We start from the raw sequence: 25205 nt of genomic DNA, 5'->3' as shown, positions 1-25205 counted from the left end.
CCTGCTCTCCAGGGAAGCGTGCTTGGCTCTCAGCTGATGGCTGGTCACCAGGAGTCCAATTCTTGTTAGAAGCTAAATCGTCATTACTACATCTAAGAAGAGAACTCCCTGCATGCACTTAGGTGTTTTCCAGATCCTTCTCGGGATCCATAAGCCTGTCCCCCAAGTCAAATGACCCTGCAGCCCTTCCCTCTAGGCTTTCGCCCGAAACTCAGCTCCCTTGGCTGGCTCTGCTGCGTGTTGCCCCTCGACCAGCCTGCGTAGGACCCAGGGCTGCACCCCCAAACCAGGCAACACCAGGCAGCGGCACAGTCACCATTTCAGGCCCCAGGATGCGGCTCTCCAAGCAGAGACAGAGCAGGTCCCTCTTCCTGCTGCTCCAGAGCTGACCAGTCCGCCTCGGGAACCTGTGGCCCCAGCCAAGAGTGTCTCGCAGGCACACCTCCCTGCTGGCCTTCTGCGGAGCGGCAGGCCTGCCCCCATGAACCCTGCCCACAAGAGAGCGAAGCAGAGTCCTGGGGCCGCCGGGCTGTCAGGGAGCAAAGGCCCTGCGGCTTCCCACAGGAGGGCCGCGTAGCAGCCTGAAACAGCTCAGCCGGACCTGGCCCTGCCTCGGGTATCATGCCCTCCACCAGTGACAGCAGGACAGGCAGCACGTGGTGCCCCCTGGCACTGGGCACCGTGCTCCTGGACGCAGTCCCACAGTGGGGCCTGAAGACTTCTCTAGGTTTCCTCTCTCCCCAGGCTCATCTCCCCATCTCTCTCGAGGTCTCTGCATGACCTCCGTGGAGGGCGGGACACAAGGGCGAGCCTGGGCAGCGCAGGAAAGCTCCCTCCCATCCTGTCCCATCCGGCTCCTCCCCCCACGGCCTCAGGAAACCCAGCCCCAGACACCTGGGGCTCCCCCAGGAGGCGGGAATCCCACTGCACGCAAGGGGGCGGAGCAGCAGCCTCCCCCACCGATGGCGGATGGCGCCGGCCGCCCCGCCGAGCCACTGGCACCCACCTCTCTTGCTCAGGGTCAGCAGCTTCGGATCCCACTGGCTCTCCTTGGCGAAGACGGCACGGCGCAGCTGAAAGCCCATGTACTCCAGGAGCCTCTTGCGGGCCAGAAACACCTCCCGCTCAGCGGGTGTCAGCGTGTGGAAGGGGCAGTGGGCGATCTTCCGGTCCTGCGGCATGCACCTGTCAGCACCAGGGACCGCGGGGCCCCAGCCCCCAGCCCCCAGCGGGGACACGGGCGGGGAGCCCACCTCCTCGTCGTGAGGACGGTGCAGAGCCACACTCAGAAAGTTGGCGACCGCAGCCCTGCCAGCGGGGTGCGCTAAGGGTGCCAACCCGAGCCGGCTTCCATCAGAGGCGGGAAGGTCCCGGGCCCAGCCTTGCCTGAGACACTCCAAGGGCCCCGGCTCCTCTACCCCCATCACCAGTGGGACTCTCAGGGCCGTACCTGGTAGAATTTGAAATACCCATAGTCGACAGCGGTGCCCACAGCCACCTTGTCCCCCTGCATGAGCGTCACAGGGTTCAGGATGTCAGCCCCATAATTAATTAGCCGGTCGATCTGTGGAGATCAGAGCCTGGGTCACACGTGTGTGGACGCCCAGCCACCAGAAGGCAGGGTTCGGAACCGGGTGCCCAGCACTGTGGCCCCCGGCACCCGCAGCTTCCACACCGTCACTGGGCGGCAGGGGGGCGGCCCGAGGACAGAGCCCCCGGCGGGAGAGCAGGTGCTGCCCGCAAGGGCCGTCGTCGCCCTCGTTACCCAGGGAGGCCACCCTCTCAGCTGTGCGGAGTCAGCAGACAGACAGGACAGACATACCGACCCCACGGAGGAGAAGTTAGGGCGGAGCACAAGGTAGGTCGGGGCTGGGCCAGTGCTAAGGGACCCCCCACCCCCCACCACACCAGGAAGTTGCCACGCATCTGTAACTTGCGGCTGGTTACTGTCCCAGTCCCCAGACCAAAAGCAACAGGAGGGCAACCACCGAGCACGTCCTAACCCCCTCCCACCCACGCAGGGCGCTCGGTGACTGTGGATGTCTGTGCGAGCACGTGCGGACAAAGGCGTGTTCGTCAGCGTGCGTGAGCGACTTCTGGCAAGTCTCTAGCTCCTTACCACCCATCGCATTCACAGCAAATGGCACCCAACAGAGGTGCTCACCTGCACTCCGAGGAGGGAGAGGGCGGGTTCCACAAAAAGGCTCCAGGTCTTGGAGTTTTAGCTAGGACTTCTAACCCAACAGCAAAACCACGGGGCTCCGTGCGGCCCCGTCCGAGCAGGTGAAAAACAGGCTGCCATCCGCCGACGCCGCCCACACTGCATATGGCCTACTTCCCGGCCAAGTGCAAGTGGGCCATCGCTCAGGGGGCGCACAGCGGTCCCCGAACAGCCAGCATTGCACAGTTCCAGCGGACAGGAGGCCCCGAGCCTGTCCCCAACTGCGCTGACCCCATCTGCGGCCAGAACCCAAGGTGCTGAAGGCCTCTCCTGTTCAGGAGCGCTGACCGCCCACATCCCAAGAGGGTGATGCATTTAGCGGTAGATGCAGGGACGGGGGTGGGGTGCCTTCTACTGGGGAAGCACCGAGAGGACGAGGACGTTGGCCCTTCCATGGTCATCTGGGCCGTTCACACCTCAGAGACACACCCTCGGAGAAGCCGGCTGCAACTGCTGCAACGACTGGCTCAGGCTCACGTCAGAGCAGGGGGGTTGAAGGATGCAGTTGGAGGGTGGGGAGGGCCTGCAGATGTCAGGAGGGCAGGGGTCGGGGGAGGGCCGGGTGTGGGGGGCCCCTATCAAACACCCCATGCATGTGCACTGGCTCGGTGGGGTAGCATGATGGACACCCAGCTGGGGCCGACTCGGTGCAGGGCGGCTGGCGGAGGGAAGCCAGAGGATGGGGAGGGGGGAGCGGAGCTGTTAATAACCAGTGCGTCTAGGAGAGGGGATGTGGCGTCACTGTGCCGGCCTCCTAACTTTAACGCGTTCGTTGTAATAAAAATCAGTAAATGAGTAAGTTGTAAGTCAATCTTTGAAAAACCAGCTGGTTGGCTGATTTGGAGTCAGGGCAAGAACCCGCAGGTGTGCGAGGGTCCCCGCTGATGTGCCAGAAAGCACGGCAGACATCAGGGGCTGAGGGGACCAGGGGAAGGCTCCCAAGGTCAAAGACAAGACGATTTAAGGGTCAAGAAAGCGAGAGTCCTTCCACTTGCCAAACAATTACGGAGGCAGATGGCATGGTTGGGGCAAAGCAGACCTGCCCCCCCTCCCCAGATCCGGAACGCAGCACTGAGAGGCCCCGGAAGCGCGAATGCAGGCACTTCCAGGCGCTTAGAGGACAGATCGGGATCAAGGCAGGATCCTTAAAATGGGATCTGGAAACAGCAGCTCAAGAAAAGGGGTCTTACTTCTTTTTCCTTAAAGTTGAACTTTTGTGAAGTGTGACAGCCTCCAGAAAGCCAGGCTCTCATTGCCCCTCCCCCCTCTGGTGCTTCCAGCTCTCAGGGAGCCACACTGCGGCCCCGATGGAGCCAGGGCAGCGAGGAGCCCACAGGGAGCCGCCCCACGTGGGTGTAGGCAGGGGCGAGATCATAGCACAGGTAGGGCCTGCCCACGCCGCGCTGCCGTGGCAGACCCAGGGCCCTGGCATGGGAGTGAGGAGGGGGCAGACGCACAAGGGGACGTGTCTGGGCAGCTGGCAGGGCCAGAGCAGCTGGGAAGACGATGGGGACTCTGAGGGAACAGCACAGAATCCAGGACCTGCAAAGCACAGAGTGCCTCCTGGTCACAACTGAGCCCACCCGAAAGAAGCAGTGCTACCAGCAAACCATGTCCATAGCTAGGACACGGCACCCCGGACCCCCACCCAGGGTACAGCACCCCCCAGACTCCCACCTGGGGGGCAAGGTACCGCCCCCAGGCCCATACTAGGGAGGAAAGGCACCCCCCGGACCCCTGCCCAGGGCATGGCACCCCAGACCCCCGCCTGGGGCATGGCAGCCCCCGGACCCTCCACCCAGGGCATGGTAACCCCCCGGATCCCCACGCAGGGTAGCCCCAATGCCATTCCAGCAGGTCCCTGACCAGGCTCCCTGGCCAATGTCTGCTCTACTTAGAAAATCTACAGTCCTGCAGCCCAACCAAAGGGATGGCCCATGTCTTTCTCAAGACAAACCAGAGGACTTTTGTCCGGCCTGTTGAGTGGGCTTACACTTCACGTGTTTAGGCCGATACAATAGAAAAGGCGAGAATTTTCTGTTCTTTCTCAAGTATTTGAACATCGCAGAGCAAGATCACTTGAAACCCTACCTGCCAGGAATGAAGGCTAGACCAAGGGTTCCAGCACACGCCCCCCAGACCCCACATGCCGGAGCCCACTGCCCCACACACCCGCCCCGCCCAGCCTCAGCCCTCACCAGGGCCAGCTTGCTGTCCGTGCTCCTCTGGTGTTCATAGGTGAGGTCGCAGGCAACACACAGGGCACTGCCCAAACCCTTGGTCAGCAGCAGGTTGGGGTCAGCTCCATGGGACAGAAGCTCCTTCACAATCTGGACAAGGAGAAGCTTGTCAGCGCCCACCAGCCCCTCTCCTCGCATGCGGAGGAAGTGTCCAGAGTAAGGCTTCTGCACGGTAGCAGCCACACCTGGCCACTTGCCACACATCCCACTCGCAGGTACGACTGCCACCCCGGCTCAGGGGACGAGGTTGGGGCAGGGAGAGGGCACTAGCAGGTGCGACACCCACCCCGGCAGCCCAGGTCTGGCACTTTTTCTGCATGTTGTCCAATTGCTCCAAAGTGCTCCCAGCTCATGTCTTACTTTCCAGCCCAGGGGCCAGCACAGGGCCTGGTGTGTGTCACATCAGCCCCTCATCCCTGGGACCAGTCTGCCTTTGCCCCCTAGGCACCTGAGTCACCAGGATCACCTGACCAGATGCAGAATGGGGCACGCCTCACCTACTCCCTGCCGTATCCCCAGCCACTGGCCCACGTACCACCAGGAAGCCAGGAGTGACAGCAGCTTGGCTGGACGTGAGACACACTGGTGTGTGGCCCTCTCAAGAGCTTCCTTCCCCCAGAAAGCAGCTCCCTACTCTGCCTCACCCCACCTACACAACCAGGTAGAGAGCAGGTGCCCCCCACAACTTGCTCAGTGAATGACTCAATGCACTCGAAGGGAGGGGAGAGAAGGACCACAGAAGCCCCCACAGCCCTCATCGATAATGCCTTCCTCTTCTTCAGGCCCTGCTGATATGTCACCTCGCCCGCTGGTCACCCGCTGGTCACCCACTACAACAGCCCGCCCTCCATCATTCTGTACCCTTATCCAGCTGTTACTCTCTCCACAGCACTTATCACCATCTGAAATTTTGTGACACACTGGATTATGGTCTGTCTCCCACACCAGGATCCTTGAAGGCAGGGACCTTATTTTATTCAACACCTAATGCCTAGAAGGGTGCCTGCCTGGAACGTAGTGGGTGCTCAAAAAACAACAGTTAAATGAAAGGATGAATGGGTGTATATATTATAGATCAATGGCAGGAGGAAGGGAAGAAGGAAAGATGATGGATGATGGATAAATGGGTGGAAGGATGGATGGAAGGAAGGAAGGAAGGAAGAATGGATGGATGCATGGGTGGTTAGAAGGATGGAAAAATGGATGTGTGGCTGGCTGGCTGGCTGGCTGTGGACGAGTGGATGTGTGTGTGGTTGGTTGGCTGGCTGGCTGGGTGGCTGGGTGGAAGAATGGAGGAAGGATTGCTGGGTGGGTGTGGGTAGGTAGGTGAGTGGATGGGTGAGTGGGTGGGTGGGTGGGTAGACAGACGGATAGATGTGTGGATACATGGGGTGGGCAAGTGAATGAATGGATAGACAGGTGGATGGATGGGTGGTGGACACATACGTCCTTGGCGGCAGCAGGAGATGGGAAGTGGCCAAGGTTCCTTTCCCAGTGTGCCGAGGGGTCAATGACTGGGATAAGCAGGGGTTGTGATCCACCTGCCGTGAGGAGGCATCCACCCAGCTAAACCCTCATCCTCATAGCTCACCTTCCTTTCTATACCCTTCTCTCCCTGAGGAGCTCCATGCCCTTGGGAGGGGTTCCACCGTGCCCCTTACATCATGCTGTCTTCATGCTACCGCCAACAACAGCAAATCCGAAAGACGAGGGAGGGGGTCACGTTGAGGCAGAAACACTGCAGGTGCACGTCAGTGGGTGTAAAACATGCTCACCAGGTCATTCCCGCTGGCGATGGACAAGGAGAGTGGGGAGTGGCCACTCCACAGCACGTTGGGGTTTGCTTTGTGGGACAGGAGGAGCCGGACTATGTCCCTGGCACACTGCGTGGGGAGAAAGGCAGGACCGCTGGTTAAAGACGTGCCCAGGAGCACCTGACATTGATCATTAACTCAAATGCCATAAGATCAAGTTTGTCACTTAGTTGCTATTTCCTCCACACCTGCACCTTGCCTGGCACACAGAGACTGTTCGAAACTGTGGACGGATGCATGGATAGGTGGGTGGATGGCTGGGGGGATCCTCAAACTGGGAAGATGTTTTCTAAACATACATCATTTCCAACACAAAACAGAGCGGACACATGGTGCCCAGAGTGCTCTACAGCTTGTTTCCGAAGGGAAGGGGAGAGTCACGACCACGTGACTATGACAGCCAGGCTGGCACGTGGTAGGTATGGCCAGAGGAACACGCCCTGCCCCAGGGCTCAGGGATCGTGCAGGACACCAGAGCGCAGGAGCAGCCCAGCCTCAGCAAAAGACATTCCATGCAGGGAGGGCCCGTCCTTGCCCTCCCTGCCCTTCTCGCCGGGGACCCCTCAGCTTCCCCTGCTCTCCTTCCCCTTCTCCAGCAGTGCTGGAAGCCCTTGTTGCTTTGATTCCCCCACCCCAAGGATTCTTCCAGGCTCCAGCTCCCCCTGCAGGTGCACAGACCCAGTGGGCTGGCTGGGCCGCCTCCAAGCGCACTCCCCTTCCACCCCGCCCCGGCCAGGCCAAGGAGATACCAGCGCCAGTCTGCTGACGGGCTTCTGGGAAAGCCTCCCCTTCTCTCCTCCCTGCTGGCACACACACGTGATGGCTCAGAATGGTGGCCTGAGCCCAAGGAGGCTTCGACAAGGGATGCTGTGAAGTAGGGAGGTGTGTGGGTACCTCCCACCTGCCCCACCCAGCATCGCCCTGCACCCCCCCTCATGCAGGCCCTCACACCCTCACAACAGGGCAGCATGCCCGATCACCACCCCGTGCCACAGCCATGCCACGGACCCGAGAGACCGGCTATGATTTTCATTTTTGGGTGGGTAAACTGAGGCCCAGTTTACTATATGCTCTGAGGCTTACTGACCCAGGCTGCGTGGGCCACTATAGCACAAAGCCAAGGTTTGCTTCTCAGTTACCCCCACACCCTCCCCGGCCGCTCGGCCTCCTCTGACAGGTTCCTGCACCCGCCTTGCTGACAATTAATCCCCAAGGCCGACAGGAGGCATCGGCCACAGGGCCAGAGAGTCACAGCCCAGGGCTCTACAAGACAGGACCACCTGGGGTCCCGAGTCCGAGATGGTGACTGACAGGTGTGTTGGCTCCCTGCCCTGCCCCCAACGCGCACACACAGATACATATGCGTGTACACAGACGTACACACGGACACGGACATACTGACCTACAAGTACAAGCTCACACATAGACACGCTTGCATGCACACAGGTACGTGCACACAGAACACACATGTATGCACTCACATGCACGCACTTGCGTGTGCACACCCAAGGCACCCACACACGTGTAGAGATGTGCGTGTACACGCATGCCTCGCCCAGCTCACCTTGTAGTTGTCCTCGCGCTCACAGGCCACGTGCAGAGCCGTCCGGCCCCCCTCAGCCGGCACAGACGCGTGCTTGCTGCAGTAGTTGCTGGGAGGGCCCGGCTCGCCGTTGAGCTTCAGGCTTGAAGGCAACAGGTCCAGCTGTGTGCAGACAGAGCGGGCAAGTGCCGGCCCCCAGCGCCAGGCTGGGCCCGGAGCCCCCTGCAGCAGCGCCCCCCCACAGGCACGTTCCCACGGGGGGCTGGAGCACGTGGCCTCCCTCCCCAGGTGGCGGGGCTGAGCGCCCTCCTGCAAAACCCTCTCGCAGGCCCAAGTGCACCCGCCACATGCCCCAGCGAGGGTCAGAGCTGGGCCCCGTCCCACCTCGGCCCTGCACGCAAGGAGCCACACACGTGCGGACAGACGCAGGCTGGCTTGGGGCCCACAGAACAGTAATCAAGCTCGTGAGGGGCCGTGAAATGAAAGTGACATTCTGAACTGAGCAGACAGCATGGTGCGCAGAGAGGCCCCCCGGGGCCCACAGCAGCCCGCCCCCACGGGGCAGGTCGGCGCACCTTGCCCGGCTTGTACACGTCGTCCTGGTCGGCGGCCGTGGCGTCCACGTCTGTGACGGCGTGGAGCAGCAGCTCCGTTATCCTGACGCCCTCCTCCCCGGGAAGGGCGGCTGCGATGTGCAGGGGTGTAAGGGCCCCCAGCTGCAGAGGCAACACAGGTAGGGGTGAGGGCCCGCTCCCAGCGAGCGGCACCCCCGAGGCCCCACCTCTCTCAGAAAGCCCACAATGCCGCATTCTCCCCGGCCCTGTCGTGACATCTGGGACCACGAGGCCTGCCCACACTGGACCACGGAGACGTGCACTTCAGTTCCTAAGGCGTTTCCATCCGCCAGGCCTACGGACAGCGAGCGGCCCTGTCTTCATTTTAGACCAACTGTCCCTACCTTCCTCGGAGAAAAGCCACTGCCCTTCCTGCCGGGCCCTCGTTCGGATGCCACAGCATGGATGGCCACGCGGCTCCCGACTCCGGTCCCTGCCCGGGCCGGTCCCTTCTCCACCCACAGCAGCCCCTGGCCATCTGTTGAGAGACTGGCAGGAGGACCATCTCCGTCTCCGGGAGCTGCTCAGTCTGTGCTGGCCCCACGGAGATGTGAGAGCCCGGCAAGGAGCGCGCAGCAGACCGGGGGCGAAGCGGAGGGCTGTGTGCTCCCCACAACCAGAACCCCCAAAGCAGCATCTCGGGGTAACAGCAGGTGCCCATGGAGAAAGGTCGGGAGGACGTCAGCCCACCGCACACAGGCATTCTCTGGGCCTGCTCGTGTTATCCGCCCCAACATTCAAATAGAGCCAAACCGCGCCTGGAGAGAGGACCACGTGAGTGCCCGATGCCTGATCGGGAAGGAGAGAAGGGACAAATACGCGAATGGTAATCTGTGCCGAGTTTACGGGCTGCCACCTTAGCTTCGACCGTGGAGTCCCATCAGTAAACCTAGAAGGTTATGAAACTATCCCGGTCTCCCACGGACATTCTACTCTCCTGTACTCAGGTTACCTCCATGCAGAGAAGGGGTGCATGGCCTGGCCAAGGGGCTGGCAAAGAGAGACCCACCTGTCGCTGAGCGAGGACAGCGAGCCGCAGCTGAAGCCAGAGGAACCTGCCCGTCCCGGCCACCCCCAGGGCACATGCACGCCTCCTGGCACAGCAAAGAGCCTGCGTTCTCACCGCCAGAGAAGAAACAACACTGCGAGGACATTTCAAACCAAGCGCTCTGACTTCTCGCCACTAATAAGCCCCCGTCAGCGCATCCCTCCCACCTTGCCGGACCCGCCCCCAGCCGCGCGTCCCACCTCAGCGGGGAGCTGGATGTCCGTCCTGGCTCGGTGCTCCAGCAGCAGCTTCACCCCGGCCACGTCCCCGGCCTTCACGGCGAAGAACAGGGCGTGCATGGGCACACGGCACAGGTTGGGGTCCGCACCTCGGTGCAGCAGCAGCCCGATGGTCAGCCACCTGGTTCTGTGTCTGCAAGGGTCAGTGTGACACAGTCACGGGCCGGAGGACAGGCACAGGACTGCACCCGGGTCAGCAGCGGCGCTCCCCGGGAAAGAGGGAGCCTTCACAGCCCCTCAGCATCCGTTCCGAGACCTCCGGCCCCTGCCCCGCACCAGGGCAGCTCCCATCGCCACACCACCCTGAGCTGCCAGCCCAGCCCAGCTCGAGTCCAGCTGCAGCCCTGCCTGCTCCAGCCTTGCGTGGTCGCTCAGCCTTTCTGATGTCATCTGTGAGACGGGGCATGAGGTGGGGACCAGCCCTCCCTCCCAGCGTGGCCACGAGGTGACAACGTAGAGCACCTAGTACACACAGGGCACGACACTGTACCCAGACATACACGCGCACACGACACACACATGCACACACATGTACACACTGCACGGACACACACATGATACACGCATACACACATGCACACACATACACACGCACATTCAACACATAGACACATACACAAGCACACACATACATGCACTGTGTACGCACATGCACACATGTAACACAATGCATACCACACACATACACACCATACACATGCACATTCAGCACACATACACACGTGCACACCCATATGCACGCACACACAACACACATAAACACACACAGACATGCATACCATACACCGGCACATACATACATGCACCACATACACCCCAAACACATACACATACACATGGAACACACGTACACCTACGATACACTCACATGCACACCCATGGACGCCACATACCTGCATATATACACATAGCACACACATACACACGCCCCACACATGTACATATACACGGAACACATGCACACATAATACACATGTGTGCCATGCGCATACACATATGCACACAAGTACACATGCACATCCATGTGTGTACACAATACGACACGTGCATATACAGCACACACTTACGCGCCATGAGTATCACGCACATGCATGTACCACACATACACGCACTACAAACACACCACACACACGTCCATGTGTGCACATGCGCACTGACACACACACGGCTTTTATGAGAAGCACAAAGCTGGCATCAGTGGGGAAGCTTTGCCAAGACCTGACCGGCCGGGACAGCAGCCCCACTGGGCGGGGAGGTCGAGGTGATGACAAGCCAAGCAGGCTGAAGAACGGCTAAGAGAGCAGTTAGACAGGGGGTCTGGCCCCTCCCATTGACCCCACCACCCACGCAGTGCCAGGTGGGGCGGGCAAGAAGGCCGTGGAGAGGCAGGGTCAGTCTAGAGCAGCGGTTCTCAAACGTCCTGCTATTGGGACCCCTCTCTACTCCTAACATCTTTCCAGGACCCCCAAGAGCTTTGTTTATGCAGGTTCCATCCATCCATGTCTACTACGTCACAATTAAAATGAGGAAAAAAAATTTAAATACTAATACATGTAAAAAGTAACAATAAACCCATTCCATATTAACAAAAACAATGTTTTTATGAAAAATGTATACTTGGCTACATCGGAATCCAGCACTGTGAGGGCTCCCAACCCTGCGTGAGTCTGAGACATCAGGACCTGGTCACGTGGGAAGACCCGAGCTCGCCCCGACGCTGACACACACCATTAGACACTATGGGGGGGGTGCACGGGCTCCAAAATTCCAGTTTCCACTTGAGAGCTGAGATGCCATCGCTGGCAGCACACCCTGCCGGCTGTCCCGCTACAGCGTGAGGCTCGGTGTGTGCGCAAGGATGAGGGACCCCAGTGTGCCGGCTGGCCGCTCTGGCAAGTAAGAGTGCTGTCCCCCGGGGGCCACGCAGGCGCCCTTCGCAGCACACGCCGTCGGAGAAGCGCCTTCCCCGAGATCTCCGTCCTACTGGTTTGGAGCAGACGTGCTTCGGCAACCCTCCCCCTCATCACCCAGAGTGGTGGAGAGGCACGGACTCGGGGTCAAGGTTTAACGGCCAAGTAGCCGCGACTGCGTCACCGAGCGCATTCTCCGGTGCGCGCGGCCCGGGGAAGACGCGGTGTGGGGGTCACACAGAAACGGCGGATGACGTCTGAGGGTTGTTATGAGAATCGTCTCCACCCAGACTCCCCGACAGGGTCCGGGACACCTGGGGGCACGCTTTGAGGGGGCAGGGGCGTCTCTGGGGGAGTGGGGGCAAGAGTATGTGAGCATGTGTGTAGGACAACCAGGCAGTTTGCGTGGGGAGTGAGGGGCAAGTGTGTGCGGATGAGTTGTGTGAGTGCATGTGGGAATATGTCGGACAGGCTGGGGGGGTGAGTGTGTGCAGGCAAGTGCGTGTGTGTGAGCATGTCCGTGGGTGTGTGCAGGTGTGTGTGTGTGTATGCGTGTGTGTGAGCACCTACATGGTGCCCCCCACCCTGTAGCAGCCATGGCCCGCTCCCTGGATTCTCACTGCCACTCTCCCCCTGATGTCATAGCCGGGTCCCCAGCCTGGAGCCACACAGACACCCCTGGAGGCCGTGCACAGGACAGGCCCCGCGGCATCCCTGCAGGGTGGGGGCTATGGGACACACAGCTCCAGAAACACTCCCTGCGGGTGGCCAGGAAGTGAAGCTGGCCCACTGAGCATGAAGTGGCCCTCGGCCCCGACGCCCGCACCCCAGCAACCTACTCGATCATGGCCAGCGCCATCCTCCTCATGGTGCCCTTTCCCGAGCCGGGGGCGCTGAAGGAGGCCCGCAGCACACTGTGCGCCTGGGCACTCTTCTCCAGGAGCTCCCGGGACAGCGCGATGTCGTAGTTGTGCACACAGATGCCGGACTCGAAGTTCGTCTCTTGGCTGCCCTGTGTGTGCCCGTCCAGACTGCCTACCACGCCATCTAACCCCTTCTCCAGGTCGCTGACGCTGCCCCGCGGTGACTGAGTGTCCCACTTCTGAGGGGTGCTCCCCAGGTCGGGCGACTCCCGAGACAGCTGGGTGCCCACAGTGAGGCCGTCCTCCTCGCTGCCCGACACAATGGACTTCAGCTCCTGGCTGCCTGGGGTGGGCACCAATTCCTCTAAATAGGCAGACTCCTTGGCCACTTCAGGGAATGAGAAGGCGTGGTTGGGATTTACTGGCGTATTTGAAGCTTCCTTTGGAAAGTACCAAAAAAAAAAAGAAAGATCATTAGAAGAAAGAAGTCAGAGCGACAACCCCATTAAGCCAACTTCTTTAGCAAGGACCAGCACTCGCGGCGGACGGCGTTCTTCCAGACACCTAGGCTGATGACTATAAACCACTTCGCAAAAACCCAGGGAGGGAAGCAAACATCTCCAGGCATCGCATGGAAACCTGAGCCACCAGCCACGTGTGGCAACTGAGCTCTCGACATGAGGCCCGTCCAGATCCGGGCGCGTGAGAGCAAAGAAAGCAGAACATCTCCCTGTCCTTATACTGATTTTACACACAGAGATAATCAATTGTGGATACACATGGTTTAATAAAATATATCATCAAAATTAATTCCACCTGTTTTATCTCTTTTTAATGTCACTCCTAGAGACATTTTTTTTAAGATTTTATTTATTTACTTGAGAGATCACACAAGCAAGAGGAGAGGCAGATGGAGAAGCAGACTCCCTGCTGAGCAGGGAGCCACTGGGACTCGATCCCAGGACCCTGAGATCATGACCTGAGCTGAAGGCGGATGCATCACCGACTGAGCCCCCAGGCGCCCCAGCCCTAGACACATTTAAATGACAGGACTGGCAATGTGGCCCTGGGACCAGCAGCATCAGCATGGCCAAGAACGCAGATTCTTTTTTTTTTTTTAATTTTGAATTTTTATTATGTTATGTTACTCACCATACAGTACATCCTTAGTTTTTGATGTAATGTTCCATAATTCATTGTTTGCATATAACACCCAGTGCACCATGCAATACGTGCCCTCCTTAATATCCATCACCAGTCTATCCCATTCCCCCACCCCCCTCCCCTCTGAAGCCCTCAGTTTGTTTCTCATAGTCCATAGTCTCTCAAGGTTCCTTCCCCCTTCTGATTACCCCCCCTTTCTTCTTCCCTTTCTTCTCCTACCGATCTTCCTACTTTTTATGTTCCATAAATGAGTGAAACCATATGATAATTGTCTTTCTCTGCTTGACTTATTTCACTTAGCATGGATGGGACTGGAGGAGATTATGCTAAGAAAAATCAGAAATTCTTTACTTATTATTGTGGATTTCTTTTTTAAAAGATTTATTTATTTTAGAGAGAGAGAGCACGTGTGCACATGCATGAGTGGGGTGTACCAGCTTGCATTCCCACCAACAATGTAGGAGGGATCCCCTTTCTCCACATCCTCTCCAGCAATTGTTGTTTCCTGCCTTGTCCATTTTTGCCAGAGTGCAGATTCTTGGGCCCCACCCCGACTCCTGAGGCAGAAACGCTGGGGGTGGGGGATACCTGGGTGGCTCAGTTAAGTGTCTGCCTTTGGCTCAGGTCATGATCTCAGGGTCCTGGGATCAAGTCCCACATTGGGCTCCCTGCTCAGCAGGGAGCCTGCTTCTCCCTCTGCCCCTCCCCGCTCATGCGTGCGCGCACACGTGCAGGCTCGCCCTCTCTCTCTCTCTGACAAATAAGTAAATCTTAAAAAAAAAAAAAAAAGGAAAGGCTGGGGGAGGGGCCCAACTCTCTGTGACCCCCCCATAAGGGCTCAGATGGTAGACAGAGGAGGCGAGGTGGGCCCAGGGCCTTCTGTCGAGTGGCTGTGCTCACACTGTGTTTGGGCCCCCCCTACCGGTCCCCTCCCCCCTCATACCACTCTGCGGAGGTGCAGGCAGCGGGGGGGGGNGGGGTGCTGCCCACACGGAGGCCCCTGGCAGCCCAGCTCCTCCTTCAACTCAGGAAAGAGCGGGGCACCGGTCACAGGCTGAAGGAGGGAAACCGGAATCTCGTGCGGCGTGTGAACTCTGGGTCGGATTCATTTGACTCCATTCTAAAGAGAGGTTGACGCGGGAACATGAGGAAACCGCCCCTGACGGGATCCCAGGGGACTCACTGACTTGCTGTTTAACTTTCCAGGTGAGATGCTGGCGTCTGTGGTGTGCTGAGGAGAGGGAAGGGTGTGCCTTTAGGGGTCGGCTTTGGGCCTGAAGCCCGCTGATGCAGAATTCGCCCTAACCCGAGCGCTGCGGAGGGCCCCGCGAACGTGGGGACTTGGTGGGAGCGCCACCTGCTGGCAGCTGCTTGGAGGGGCTCCGCCCTGCGCCGCAGCCTTCCCCTATGTTGTGCACCTGCCGTGTGTTCCAGAATAAGAAATCCAAAAGAAAGGTAGAGGAGTGTTTTTTACCAGTATTTGAAGTGTACAGATAACGCTTTCTGGGGCTCTCTCTGCCTTTACCAATAACGGATGAGGCTTCTTCCCCTACGGCCAGGGTCCCCCCAGAAGACTCTGTGGGCCTGGAGAGGCTGTAGGGACAAGGCTCCCAAAGAAGGAGTGACAGCACAGGGGCCAAAAGGATCACCTTTGTACTTGAAAGTTGTGGCTACTGTACGTTAACAACTTCTGACCAAGGAGGAGAGTACTCGCAAACCAGACACGAATGAATGGTGCTAAAAGCAAATGGACCTTACAGCTGGCTCTCAAACCCCCCACCTTCCACTTCCTGCAGGCTCCTCAGCTCCCGCCTCCCTGGGAGACCTCTCCCTGCAGCCTGAACACAGGACCCACCCAGGGCAGCAGGACCCGGCGGGCTCTGGCCTCCCCCCTGCATGCACCTGCTCCCCTACCCCCCACCCCTGCCCTGAAATCTTCAGGAGCTGGTGTGGTCCCACCTCAGAGAACTGAAGGCAGGAGCCGAGGCCTGCCCCAGAGAAGCAGGGGTGGGGGACGCGTCTTGGTAACTGGGCAACTCTGCCCACCTCTTCTCAAGGAAGAAATTCAGGAGACAGGGATGAGGTGAGAGTAGAGTCCCACCAAGGGGACCTTTTCCAGCGCCATCCCCTCACCTGCCCAGGAGGGGCCCTGACCACGATGAAGGCCGCAGCCCCCATGGGAGGCTTGCTGGGTGGAGGTCAGTCCCAAGCCAGGCCGGCCCCACAGGGCTGACAGTTAGGGTCCAGGGTTGCCCAAGGGGTAGGAACACCCCCCCCACAGATGCAGCCCCTGCGGCTGGAGCTCAGGAGACAGGCCACCGAGGTTGCCCTGCACTGCAGGGAGCAGGGCCTCAGGCTCTGCCCGCCCGGCTGTGAGGCCCCGAGACTGCCTAGAACGTAGGCATCCCGGGGTGCCCCTGTGGCGGCGGCGTGGCTCAGAGGCTCCCGGATGGAGGAGATGCAGGACCACCATGTGACCCCGCAATCCCACGGCTGGGTGTGCACCCCAAACAACCCGAAGCAGGAGTTCACGCCAACGCTTGACCAGGGACTTCCGGGAAACAGTATTCACAGCAGGCAAAGGTGGCCTCACTCCCGAATCGCCAGCATTCCCTCCCTCCCTCCGCGTCTCCTTCCCATGGGCCCACAGGAGGGGTCTCAGCCCAACTGCTGCTCATGTGGCTCGGACGGGACACACATCCCTTGGCGTTGCGGCGAGCGCTCAGGACGCTAAGCGGGCATGCCAGCTCCGCCCTGCCTCCTGCTGCCTGCCTGCGGGCCTTAGTGTCCCTTCGCCCCAGCCGAAGCCGATCTGCACGACGATGGAGAGGCCGGTGGACCACTGCCAGGGCAGATGGCAGGTGGATGGGGCGTGGGGGACAGCGGAGGGGGACCGGGTGCTGCAGACACCAGGCTAGGCCACGGGGCCGAGGGGCTGACCTGGGGCTTGGGCGCCGTCCTCTCAGCGATGTTGGGCTGGAAGCACCTGGACGGGTAGTAGAGAAGCAAGCACATGCTGAGCGCCGTGAGGCCCTCGTCTGTGAGCTTGTTCACGTCGGCCCCGCTGTCCAGCAGAAGGTTGACAATGTTGTTGCGACAGTGAACCTGGAGGGAGGAAGACAGCCTTGTGAGGACAACGGGTGTGTGAGCGAGGCCCGCGCTAGCATCAACACGGAGACGGCGGCGTGGGAAGATCAACGCACCCCAGCTTCTCCACAATCTGACCCTGTGCATTGCACCGATGGGCTGGGAGGACAGAGGCCCTGCACAGGGGAGAGTCCACAGTCCCGGGTACCCTGCGTGGGGACTCACGGCGGCCGCAGCGAGTGCAGTGTAGCCCTTGGCATCGGCCACATCGGCACTGGCGAGGTCATCCCTGAGGATCCCGTGTATCCAGTCGTAGTTCCCTTCCCCGGCCCTCAGGATCATGCCCTTGGCCAGCCGCTCCTTGGGCCCACAACGGGCAAAGCCGCTCCGGTCACCCTCCAGGATGGCACCCATGTTCCAGTTGCTGTGGGCCTTCTTGTTCCTGGCAACACGGCGGGCTTCAGTGGGGTTAGGCCAGCTCTGGGCCCCCACGCTGGGCCCTCCCTCCCACACCCCTTCTCTTCATTCCTCACCCTGCCCTGCCCCAGGCGCTCTTCCTCCCCTTACAGTGCCCTGCTCAGGCACCCTGAGCCTCGGGGGCTGCAGCACTGACCAATCACAGTTAGCGTGGACACAGCCCCGTCGTGTGACCCACGGCCCCGGATGCAGACACTCGAGCTTATCCTGCACCCTGCACACCCCTGACTCATCGTCCTTTCATGTGTGCTGGGAGAGGGGCTCTCAGGAGGGGCCCCGGGCGGGAAGGAGGCCAGGCACACCTGCGGGTCTGGCACTCAGCACCAAGCACTCCCATCCCACCTCTGCTCCTTCGCTTTTCTATTTGAGAAGATAACACGCAAGTCCCATGGCCCGTTGACCAGCACACACTTAAGCCTCCCGTGTACACATAAGCTCCTCCACAGTCAAGAATCTATGGATTTAAGGCAGCTTCTGTACCCAACAGTTATCAACAGTTACTGGCTCAGATGATGTCTGCACCGCGGATGGACAGATGGACGGGCAGGTGGGTGGGTGGAGGGGTGGGTGGCTGATGGGTGGGCGGATGGGAGGATGGATAAATGGGTGGCTGATGGGTGGGTGGAGGTGTGGGTGGGTAATGCGTGAGTAAAGGGGTGGGTGGCTGATGGGTGGGCGGATGGAAGGGTGGAGGGGTGGAGGGGTGGGCCGGTGGGTGGCTGGGTGGATGTGTGGGTGGGTGATGGGTGGGTGGACAGGTGGACGGGTGGATGGATGGATGGACGGACGGGTGGATGGATGGAGGGATGCACGAATGTATAAGCAGCCAGCCACTTGTGCTTACAAAACATGAATTCTAAAACAGTTTAGTGATATCAGAGGACAAAGTTTAGTAAACAAATGAAAATATTCTTGAAAACTTTAACTTAAAAAAAGTCAGTTTTCATCAGGTAGCAGCCAACATTTCCAGGGCTGGGGTGGGGAGGAAGGGGGGTCTTTGGGGACCAGCGGAGCAGCTCCATCTTTCCCAGACAGTTGGAGAAGCCAGAGGCTCCACCAGCCCCCAGCCCACGCCTACCCTGCTCTGCCACCCTTGGCTTTCGGGGCCGATCCGTACTCAGACATCAGGGTAACAGCAGTCCCTTCTCCTTGTGTGGACCTCGCGTAGATACCCGACCTACAGGACACCTGGTCACAGACATGACCCGCAGAGGCTGGGCTGCGAGCACCAGCCGGCATAGAGGAAACACACACAGGGTCCCAGAAGCAGGATTTGAACTCAGCCCCATCCACTCAGGAGCTGATCCTATTCCACATCCCCTCGCGAGGCTCTGCACTCTTCTAGGGACTAGCCCGGCTCCCTGCTCGTTCCCCCAAGAGCCGGTGAGCGGGATCCCACGTCCCGGTACTCTGTGCAAACGTGGATGGCCCCAGCACCTGCCTGCCCCCACCCCTGCAACTCGGGGAGCGTGTCCCAGCTCACAGGCCCGGCACGGCTTTCCCTCCCTCTCCACCGCCGGGCTGCCTCAGTCAAACAGGAGAAGCACATTCGCTTTAACCTGACAAATAACCCTGCAAGCTACTTAGGGTGGCCCCTCCTGGGGCCCAGCACTGAGCCAGGCCCGTCGGGGGTGGGGTGGGGGGGGCGCAGGCCTTCCAGGCACTGAGGTGAGGAAGAACGATGTGACAACTTACCTGTACTTGTAAGTTTGCTTCTGGATTTTGACCATCAAAGGGGTCTCGTTTTTTATAAACCAGGGTTCTCCATCCTCAACAAACGGAGGGATATCGTTAAGGAAGATCCGGGCATCTAACTCTTTGCGGAAAGAGCAGGTCATGGGCAGGTGGCTGTTGTCGGTCGAGTAAATGTACATTTGCGGAGGCAGGGTTAGGTCATCATCCAGAAGAAACCGCTTGTAGTCATAGAAAAAAGGGTCCTGCTCCTTGTTCAGGTCCCACTCCATCTTCTCGTCGCCTGAGAGGCTGATTCTGACAGGAGAGCGCGTGAGGAAGCCCGAGTACTCGGGGTAGTTGTGTATGGAGAAGCCGCTGGGGACCTCTGTGCACAGCTTGATCAGATGCTCCCGAAACCACAGCCCGACGTCCTGGCTGCCGTCGGGGTAGGTCTCAATGCCTGGCCCAAACCGCTGGTCTGCTTTGTACAGCCCCTGCAAAACAGAACTCACTGCAGCAAAAGAGAATTCAGCAGGGCCATATACTCTGCAACTGGTTTCTCAAAATCAGAAAATTAAACCTTCCTAAGAAATGTATTCATTCATTCAACAAACACTTGTGGAGGCTTAGTGTGCCCAACACGTTGGTGGAGAAAGGTGCTACGGGCCCGGGGTGGTCAGGGGTGGTCTTACTGGGAAAGTCAGGACACACTTGGGGGTCTCAAGGTAGAAGAGTGTCGGGGATACTGAGTGTGGGCTCATTTCAGGGAACCCCTTGCAGCACTAGGGGGCCCAGCCCAGGCACCCCAGCAGCATGTGGGGTGGAGAAGTTGGGCACTGGGTCAGAGAGACCCCAGCAGGCATGAACTGAGAAGGCGGGAGGAGGAGGGGGAGGGGGAGGAGGAGGGGCGGGAACCCAGCAGAGTGCAGAGATTCCTGGGCCTCTCTCGGTGCTCCCACTGGGTGGACTGGGTGCTGGGTGGACGATGTGTGGGGAGGGAAGGGCCAGGAGGGCCTTGAATGAAAGGCAATGCCAACCCCCCCAACAAGGAAACTTGGAGAAGGGCTCCTGCACAGGGCGCTCAGAGAGAGGCCCCGCTTCCCAGGAGGGCCGCATGCTCCCTGCGCGGGCACTGGAGGACATCTGGAGGTCACTGGGAGGACCAAGGAAACAGCCTGGGCAAAGCTGCGGAGGCCTGACACAGCGGGAGCATCCAGGTCACATCCAGGTCACTCCCAGGAGCTGTGCCCTCGTCTGCGTACTGGGCCGGGGCTGCTGTGTCAGAGCTCTCTGGCTGCAAGCCCCGGGGCCGGGCACTTGGGATGGAAGGCTCCGAGACTCACGACCCCACCCGCAAGAAGCTGCAGTCTAGAACAGGCCGCAGAAACTAAAAGAATGAGCAAAACACGCTGAGGATGATGTCATTGTGCAGTGGGGGGGCAGAGGTACTCCTGCAAGAATCTGCGCCCCAGCCACAGGGTACCACGTGCCACCGTGGTCTGTGAAAGTGGCTCGGTGGGGCAGTGTGCGTTCGACCTGGAAGCTCCCCAGTGGCACTGAGGTGGCATGAGCCATGAGAGCCACGGGCCACAGGGCAGGAAAAGGGGGTGCAGGGAGGCGGGCAGTCGGGAAAGCAGCTGCCGCAGGTCTATGAGGAGTCCAAAGGCACTCGTACCCCAAGGGCTGACCCAAGAGCTCCCCTTCCAGGAACCTATCATAAGGAAATAATCCCAGCATCATCGGAGGTGTGGTCACGTGTACATTCACAACAGTACCTATGGCAGCAAACTCTAATAACACTAATAACTACGGAACTAATAAAATATAATCCTAATAATGGTTATGTCTAGGATGTAACACGCCACAGGCTTAAACATTTGTCTCTGATACACATTTACTTTGTGACCAAGCAATGCCCTCGTAGGAATGAATGCTTCCCAAAGATCACCAAGAAAAGCACGGAATGATTAATGAGTGAGACCGTTACCACCGTGCCCTTTGGCACAATAAAGACCGGAGAAAAGCTCCCGTGTGGTCAGTCCTTCCCAACCAGCTTTAAGGACACGAGATGTCCAGGTGCTGGGAGACTGCAGGCAACCGACGAAAGCGCACAGAGACATGCCCGCCGCCTAAGCGGGGAGGGACGGGCAGGTGCACGGCTCCCGGTTGCACGTGCAAAGAAGATAAAGCTGTAGAAACAATCACCAATGACAGGAGAGGACGCCAGCGAGAAGAGAAGGGATGGATGCTGGACTCCTCTGGATGGACCCTGTTTGTTAGATTTGCCTTCAGAAAAATAACAGTTTCTTACATAATTATAAAACAAGGTTAAAGCAAGATTTTAAAAAATGAAATCCTAAAAAACGAAAGCAAAACAAGTAAGTGCAGCTCTAGACCCAGGTGGTGGATTAACTGCACAGAAAGGAACTATGTCCTGTGACTGGATTCGACATTCCCATGGGTAAGTCCCGGGGACAAAAGGAAGGCACAGGAGCCCTGAGTTGTTTTCAGGAGTCTTAGTGGGGGTCATGATGCTATGTTATTATTCTGAAACTGTCATACATATTTAATGAGGTAAAACAAGAAATGTGAACGGCTAGAAGCAAAGATTTTTAAGACTAAGAGGAAAGATATGCAAATACAATAGCATGGCTGTTGAGTGAAAGCCCCGTTCTCCTAACCTGGATTTGGAGACGTCGGTATGAACCGGTGGTGTCTTTTCTCATTTAGAAAAAATACATATATTTTTTCTAGATCTGCAACTGAAAACACTAAATATGAAAACCAAACCAACACAGTAGTAATAAGCACCCAAGCTGTGGTTTCCGAACACCATGTCCCACCGTGGAACCAGGCCTGCCAGACAAGGTCGGTTCTGGGTCCAGCGCAGGACACGTACGGATGAGCTGGGGACGACACCTCACAGCAAAGGCAAGAAAACCCCCAGAGCGTGCTGGAGTCGTGGCAGTTACAAGAGCCAGACCAAAGAGGCCCCCCTGACCAGAGTGCGCCCAGTGGGCATCGGAAAGCTTCCTGACTGCAATGTACACAGATAAACCAAATATATCAAAATCCATGAGTTTATAAAGATAAGAAAAAAACCACGAAGCTCCATGGATCACCGCTGAAGAACGTTAAACAGCAATCACGTCACGACTCTGACCATGGGCGAAGAAAGGAACACGATCCGGTGTCATTCTGCTTTTCCCTTTAAACTACCTCCAGGTAACCAAACAGCTGATGGGATGTTGTAGATAAAAGAATTCTAGTTAATAAATGGAGGAGGAATCATAGATTTACAATGTCACTGTCCTGCACCCTCTCATGAAATAACGGTCATCGATATTCTCCAAAGTCAGGAGAAGTGAGGCGAGACCGCCATCATAACAGATGGGATGGGACTGCAGACCCCGGTCCCACTGACCAACCCTGACATCGCATGAAGAAAGACAACCAGACATGCGTCTCTGCATGTGGTTTTTGACAAAGATGCAAAGGCCAGCAGTGGAGAAATGACAGTCTTCTCAACTGATGGCACGGGAACAACTGGACACCCACAGGTGGGGGTGGGGGAGGGAAGGAGGACAAACCCTCGTTTCGTGAAATGCAAAAGTTACCTCAAAATGGATCACAGACCTAAATGTCAGCACTAAAACTGTAACACGTTGAAGAGAACACGGACGAAAATCTTGGTCACCTTGGGTTAAGCTAAGATTTTGTAACTGGGATATTAAAAAAAAAAACAAGAATTAGGAAAGAAAAATTGATAAGCCTAAGAGTGGCTAAAATGAAAACAACAGACAACACCAAGTGCAGACAGAGATACGGAGCAAGGACAGCGTTCATATTTGAGGGGCTGAAAGGGAAGGTGGCTCAGCGACTTTGGAAAGCCACTTGGCGGTGTCCTATAGCGTTTGCCATACACCGGACATACGAGCAGCAGTCCCCTCCCAGGTATCTATCCAGAAGCAAAAATAGACATTCACGCATGTGAGGACTGGTAATCAAATGTTCCTAGCAGTTTCATTCATAACAACCAAAACCTGGAAAGAACTCAAACGTGCAGCGCTCAGCGAATCAATAAAAACTCTGTCTCATGTCCGCTCGATGGAATACTGCTTCATAGTAAAAGAAACGAATTGCTGACATATGCAAATATGTCTGACTCTCCAAAGAATGAGGCCCTACACCAGAGGAATCAAACATGAAGGGCCACCTACGGCAGGGTCCCCCTGACCCGAAATGACAGGAAAGGGATAGCCGTGCTAACAAGCAGAGCAGGGTCATCGAGGGCTGGAGGGTGAGGCTGGAGATTGACTCGAATGAGCCTCGGGGGCTGCAGGGGACCGTGGGTGCTCACGAACGCACGTGTGCACAGGACACCATATATAAGCGTTTACAGCAGCTTGATTCATAACCAAGGCTGGAAACTAGCCAAGCATCTGTCCGCTGGCAGGGGCGGCCGTGGCGGAGCCAGGTGCTGCCCAAGGGCTCAGCTCTGAGGAAGGAACACGGGCTCACTGCAACGCAGAGGGACCTCCAACGCATTTTGCTAAGTGAAAGGTCTACATGCTGTATTTGTTAACAGGACATTCTTGCAGAGGCAAGTTACAGGCCAAAGGACGGGCCAAGGGCTGGGGTGGGGGGGAGACCCAAGGGGCATGGGCGCTGGGGGGATGGAACAGTCCTGTGCCGATGGCAGCACCGGCCACACAGCTGTGCGCTTGAGAAACCGTATATACACTAAAGGGGGTGGGTTTTACTGTGAGGAAATAAAAGGAGAAAAGGTATCTGATCTGCAAGTTTCAAGACAATATATGTGGAATAAGCCAGTTTATGTACAAAAAATGAAACATTATGGTGCATTTACAGTTGACTCTACAGGACACGCAGGCCTACTCTGGAAAATGGGATCCGGAAGACGCCTGTCTTCTCGCTTGTGTCGTCCTCTTCTCGTGAGCCTTATTATTGTGTCTTATTACTGGTACTGTCTTAATCTTCAAAAATAAGAAAGCTACCATTGGTTACACAAATAAAATTCCCCAGAACCTAAATATCCTTTTATCCAGTGGCCTGGACACACAGGACCCCACCCCTCCCCTGCACAAAGGGCACTTCCGCCCCTCCCCTGCACGCCGGGCGGCCCCGCCCTCACCTGGAAGAGCCTGGCCTTCTGGTACAGGGTGCCGTAGCCTTCTCGGTAGCTCAGATAAAACATGCCTGTGAAACTGGAGCCATCGGGCCACAGGTAGGTGCCCAGCCCGTGGCGGTGGTCGCGGTAAAACTGCCCGCGGTAAGACTGTGGAGAGAGCCCAGGGAGGGGCGTGCCTGAGCAGCTGCTCCTCACGGCCCCCCAGAGCCTTCCAGGAAACCCGCCCCCCAAGTGGAGCCAGCACGCCAGGCTGGCAGTAGAGCGGACCGGGGCCGTGCTAGCCCCCACAGGATGTCTGGCCACAGGCCCCCTTCAAGTTGGGGTGCAAAGCGTGTCTGTTAGAGACAGTCACCTACGTGACACTGAGCAGGTGCCAGGCGCTCAGCACCCCAGGGGCCACCATCGCTCTGGCCTGCCCTCGCTCAGGTGGGGGAGTCTGGACAGGTGTTTGTACGGCCATGACTGGGTTTGGGTGGGAGCCGTCTCCACTCAGGGGCTCTGTCGGACCCGGGCTCAGCTCCATCCTGCCTGGGTTCACAAGCAGCAGGCTGGCCCAGGCACTGGGGGGGCCATCAGCCTCCTGCTCCCCTGTGTGACCCCAGGGGCGGGCTGTTGTCCCTGGCTGGACACGCTGGTGTGGCTTTGATTTAGAACGCCTCCATACGGAGCCACAGGTGCAGGCCTCTGTCTGCTCTTGTCCCAAGCCCCACAGATGTTAGGGGCAGGTCTGTCCCAGCCTGCCCCTCTACTGGGGCCTCAAGAGGGAAAAAAGAATAGGATGCCCATTCTGAGCACTTTCCAACCACCAGACTGGACTCCGGTATGGCTGGCAGCCTCTTTCCGCACCAGGAGCACCAGCAATGCTCACAGACCACTCTGGAGGAATGGGATGGCGACTGTTGCCTGCTTAGGGTCCCTTTTCTTTCCTCTCGTAAGGGAGAGGACTCCCCATGTGGTTGGTGGTGGACTGACCCCAGCCCCCAGGCACACAGTACCAAGCCTGGCCAACCCAGGACTCCTGACCCCCCAGCCCCAGCCTTGACTTGGGTTTGGCCACAGGACATATGTGCAAGCCAGACCAGTGCCCCGCTTGGGCCTTTCCTCTCTTCCAGGAGTCTGTGACGCAGCTCCCATGGGCTTGCCAGATGGTGGAGGGTCA

General features: G+C 58.1%; 1 protein-coding gene across 1 annotated transcript in view; it reads right to left on the bottom strand.

The window, feature by feature from the left end:
- ANKMY1 (ankyrin repeat and MYND domain containing 1) overlaps positions 1 to 25205 on the bottom strand; it is a 48888-nt gene that overhangs the window by 15571 nt on the left and 8112 nt on the right. Inside the window, exons 5-16 of the mRNA XM_040636333.1 lie at positions 24050 to 24193; positions 18916 to 19388; positions 16969 to 17185; positions 16597 to 16761; positions 12469 to 12932; positions 9681 to 9852; positions 8394 to 8534; positions 7840 to 7980; positions 6237 to 6344; positions 4420 to 4551; positions 1451 to 1564; positions 1007 to 1172 (exon numbers count right to left, since the gene is read on the bottom strand). Of these exons, the coding sequence (XP_040492267.1) occupies positions 1007 to 1172; positions 1451 to 1564; positions 4420 to 4551; positions 6237 to 6344; positions 7840 to 7980; positions 8394 to 8534; positions 9681 to 9852; positions 12469 to 12932; positions 16597 to 16761; positions 16969 to 17185; positions 18916 to 19388; positions 24050 to 24193 (2437 nt within the window). The remainder of the gene's footprint in view (positions 1 to 1006; positions 1173 to 1450; positions 1565 to 4419; positions 4552 to 6236; positions 6345 to 7839; positions 7981 to 8393; positions 8535 to 9680; positions 9853 to 12468; positions 12933 to 16596; positions 16762 to 16968; positions 17186 to 18915; positions 19389 to 24049; positions 24194 to 25205) is intronic.

This window comes from Ursus maritimus, unplaced genomic scaffold (genome assembly GCF_017311325.1).
Source record: "Ursus maritimus isolate PB19 unplaced genomic scaffold, ASM1731132v1 scaffold_1, whole genome shotgun sequence".
Lineage (NCBI taxonomy): Eukaryota > Metazoa > Chordata > Mammalia > Carnivora > Ursidae > Ursus > Ursus maritimus.
The sequence above is the reverse complement of the archived record's forward strand: the minus strand, read 5'-3'. Positions and strand labels throughout refer to the sequence as shown.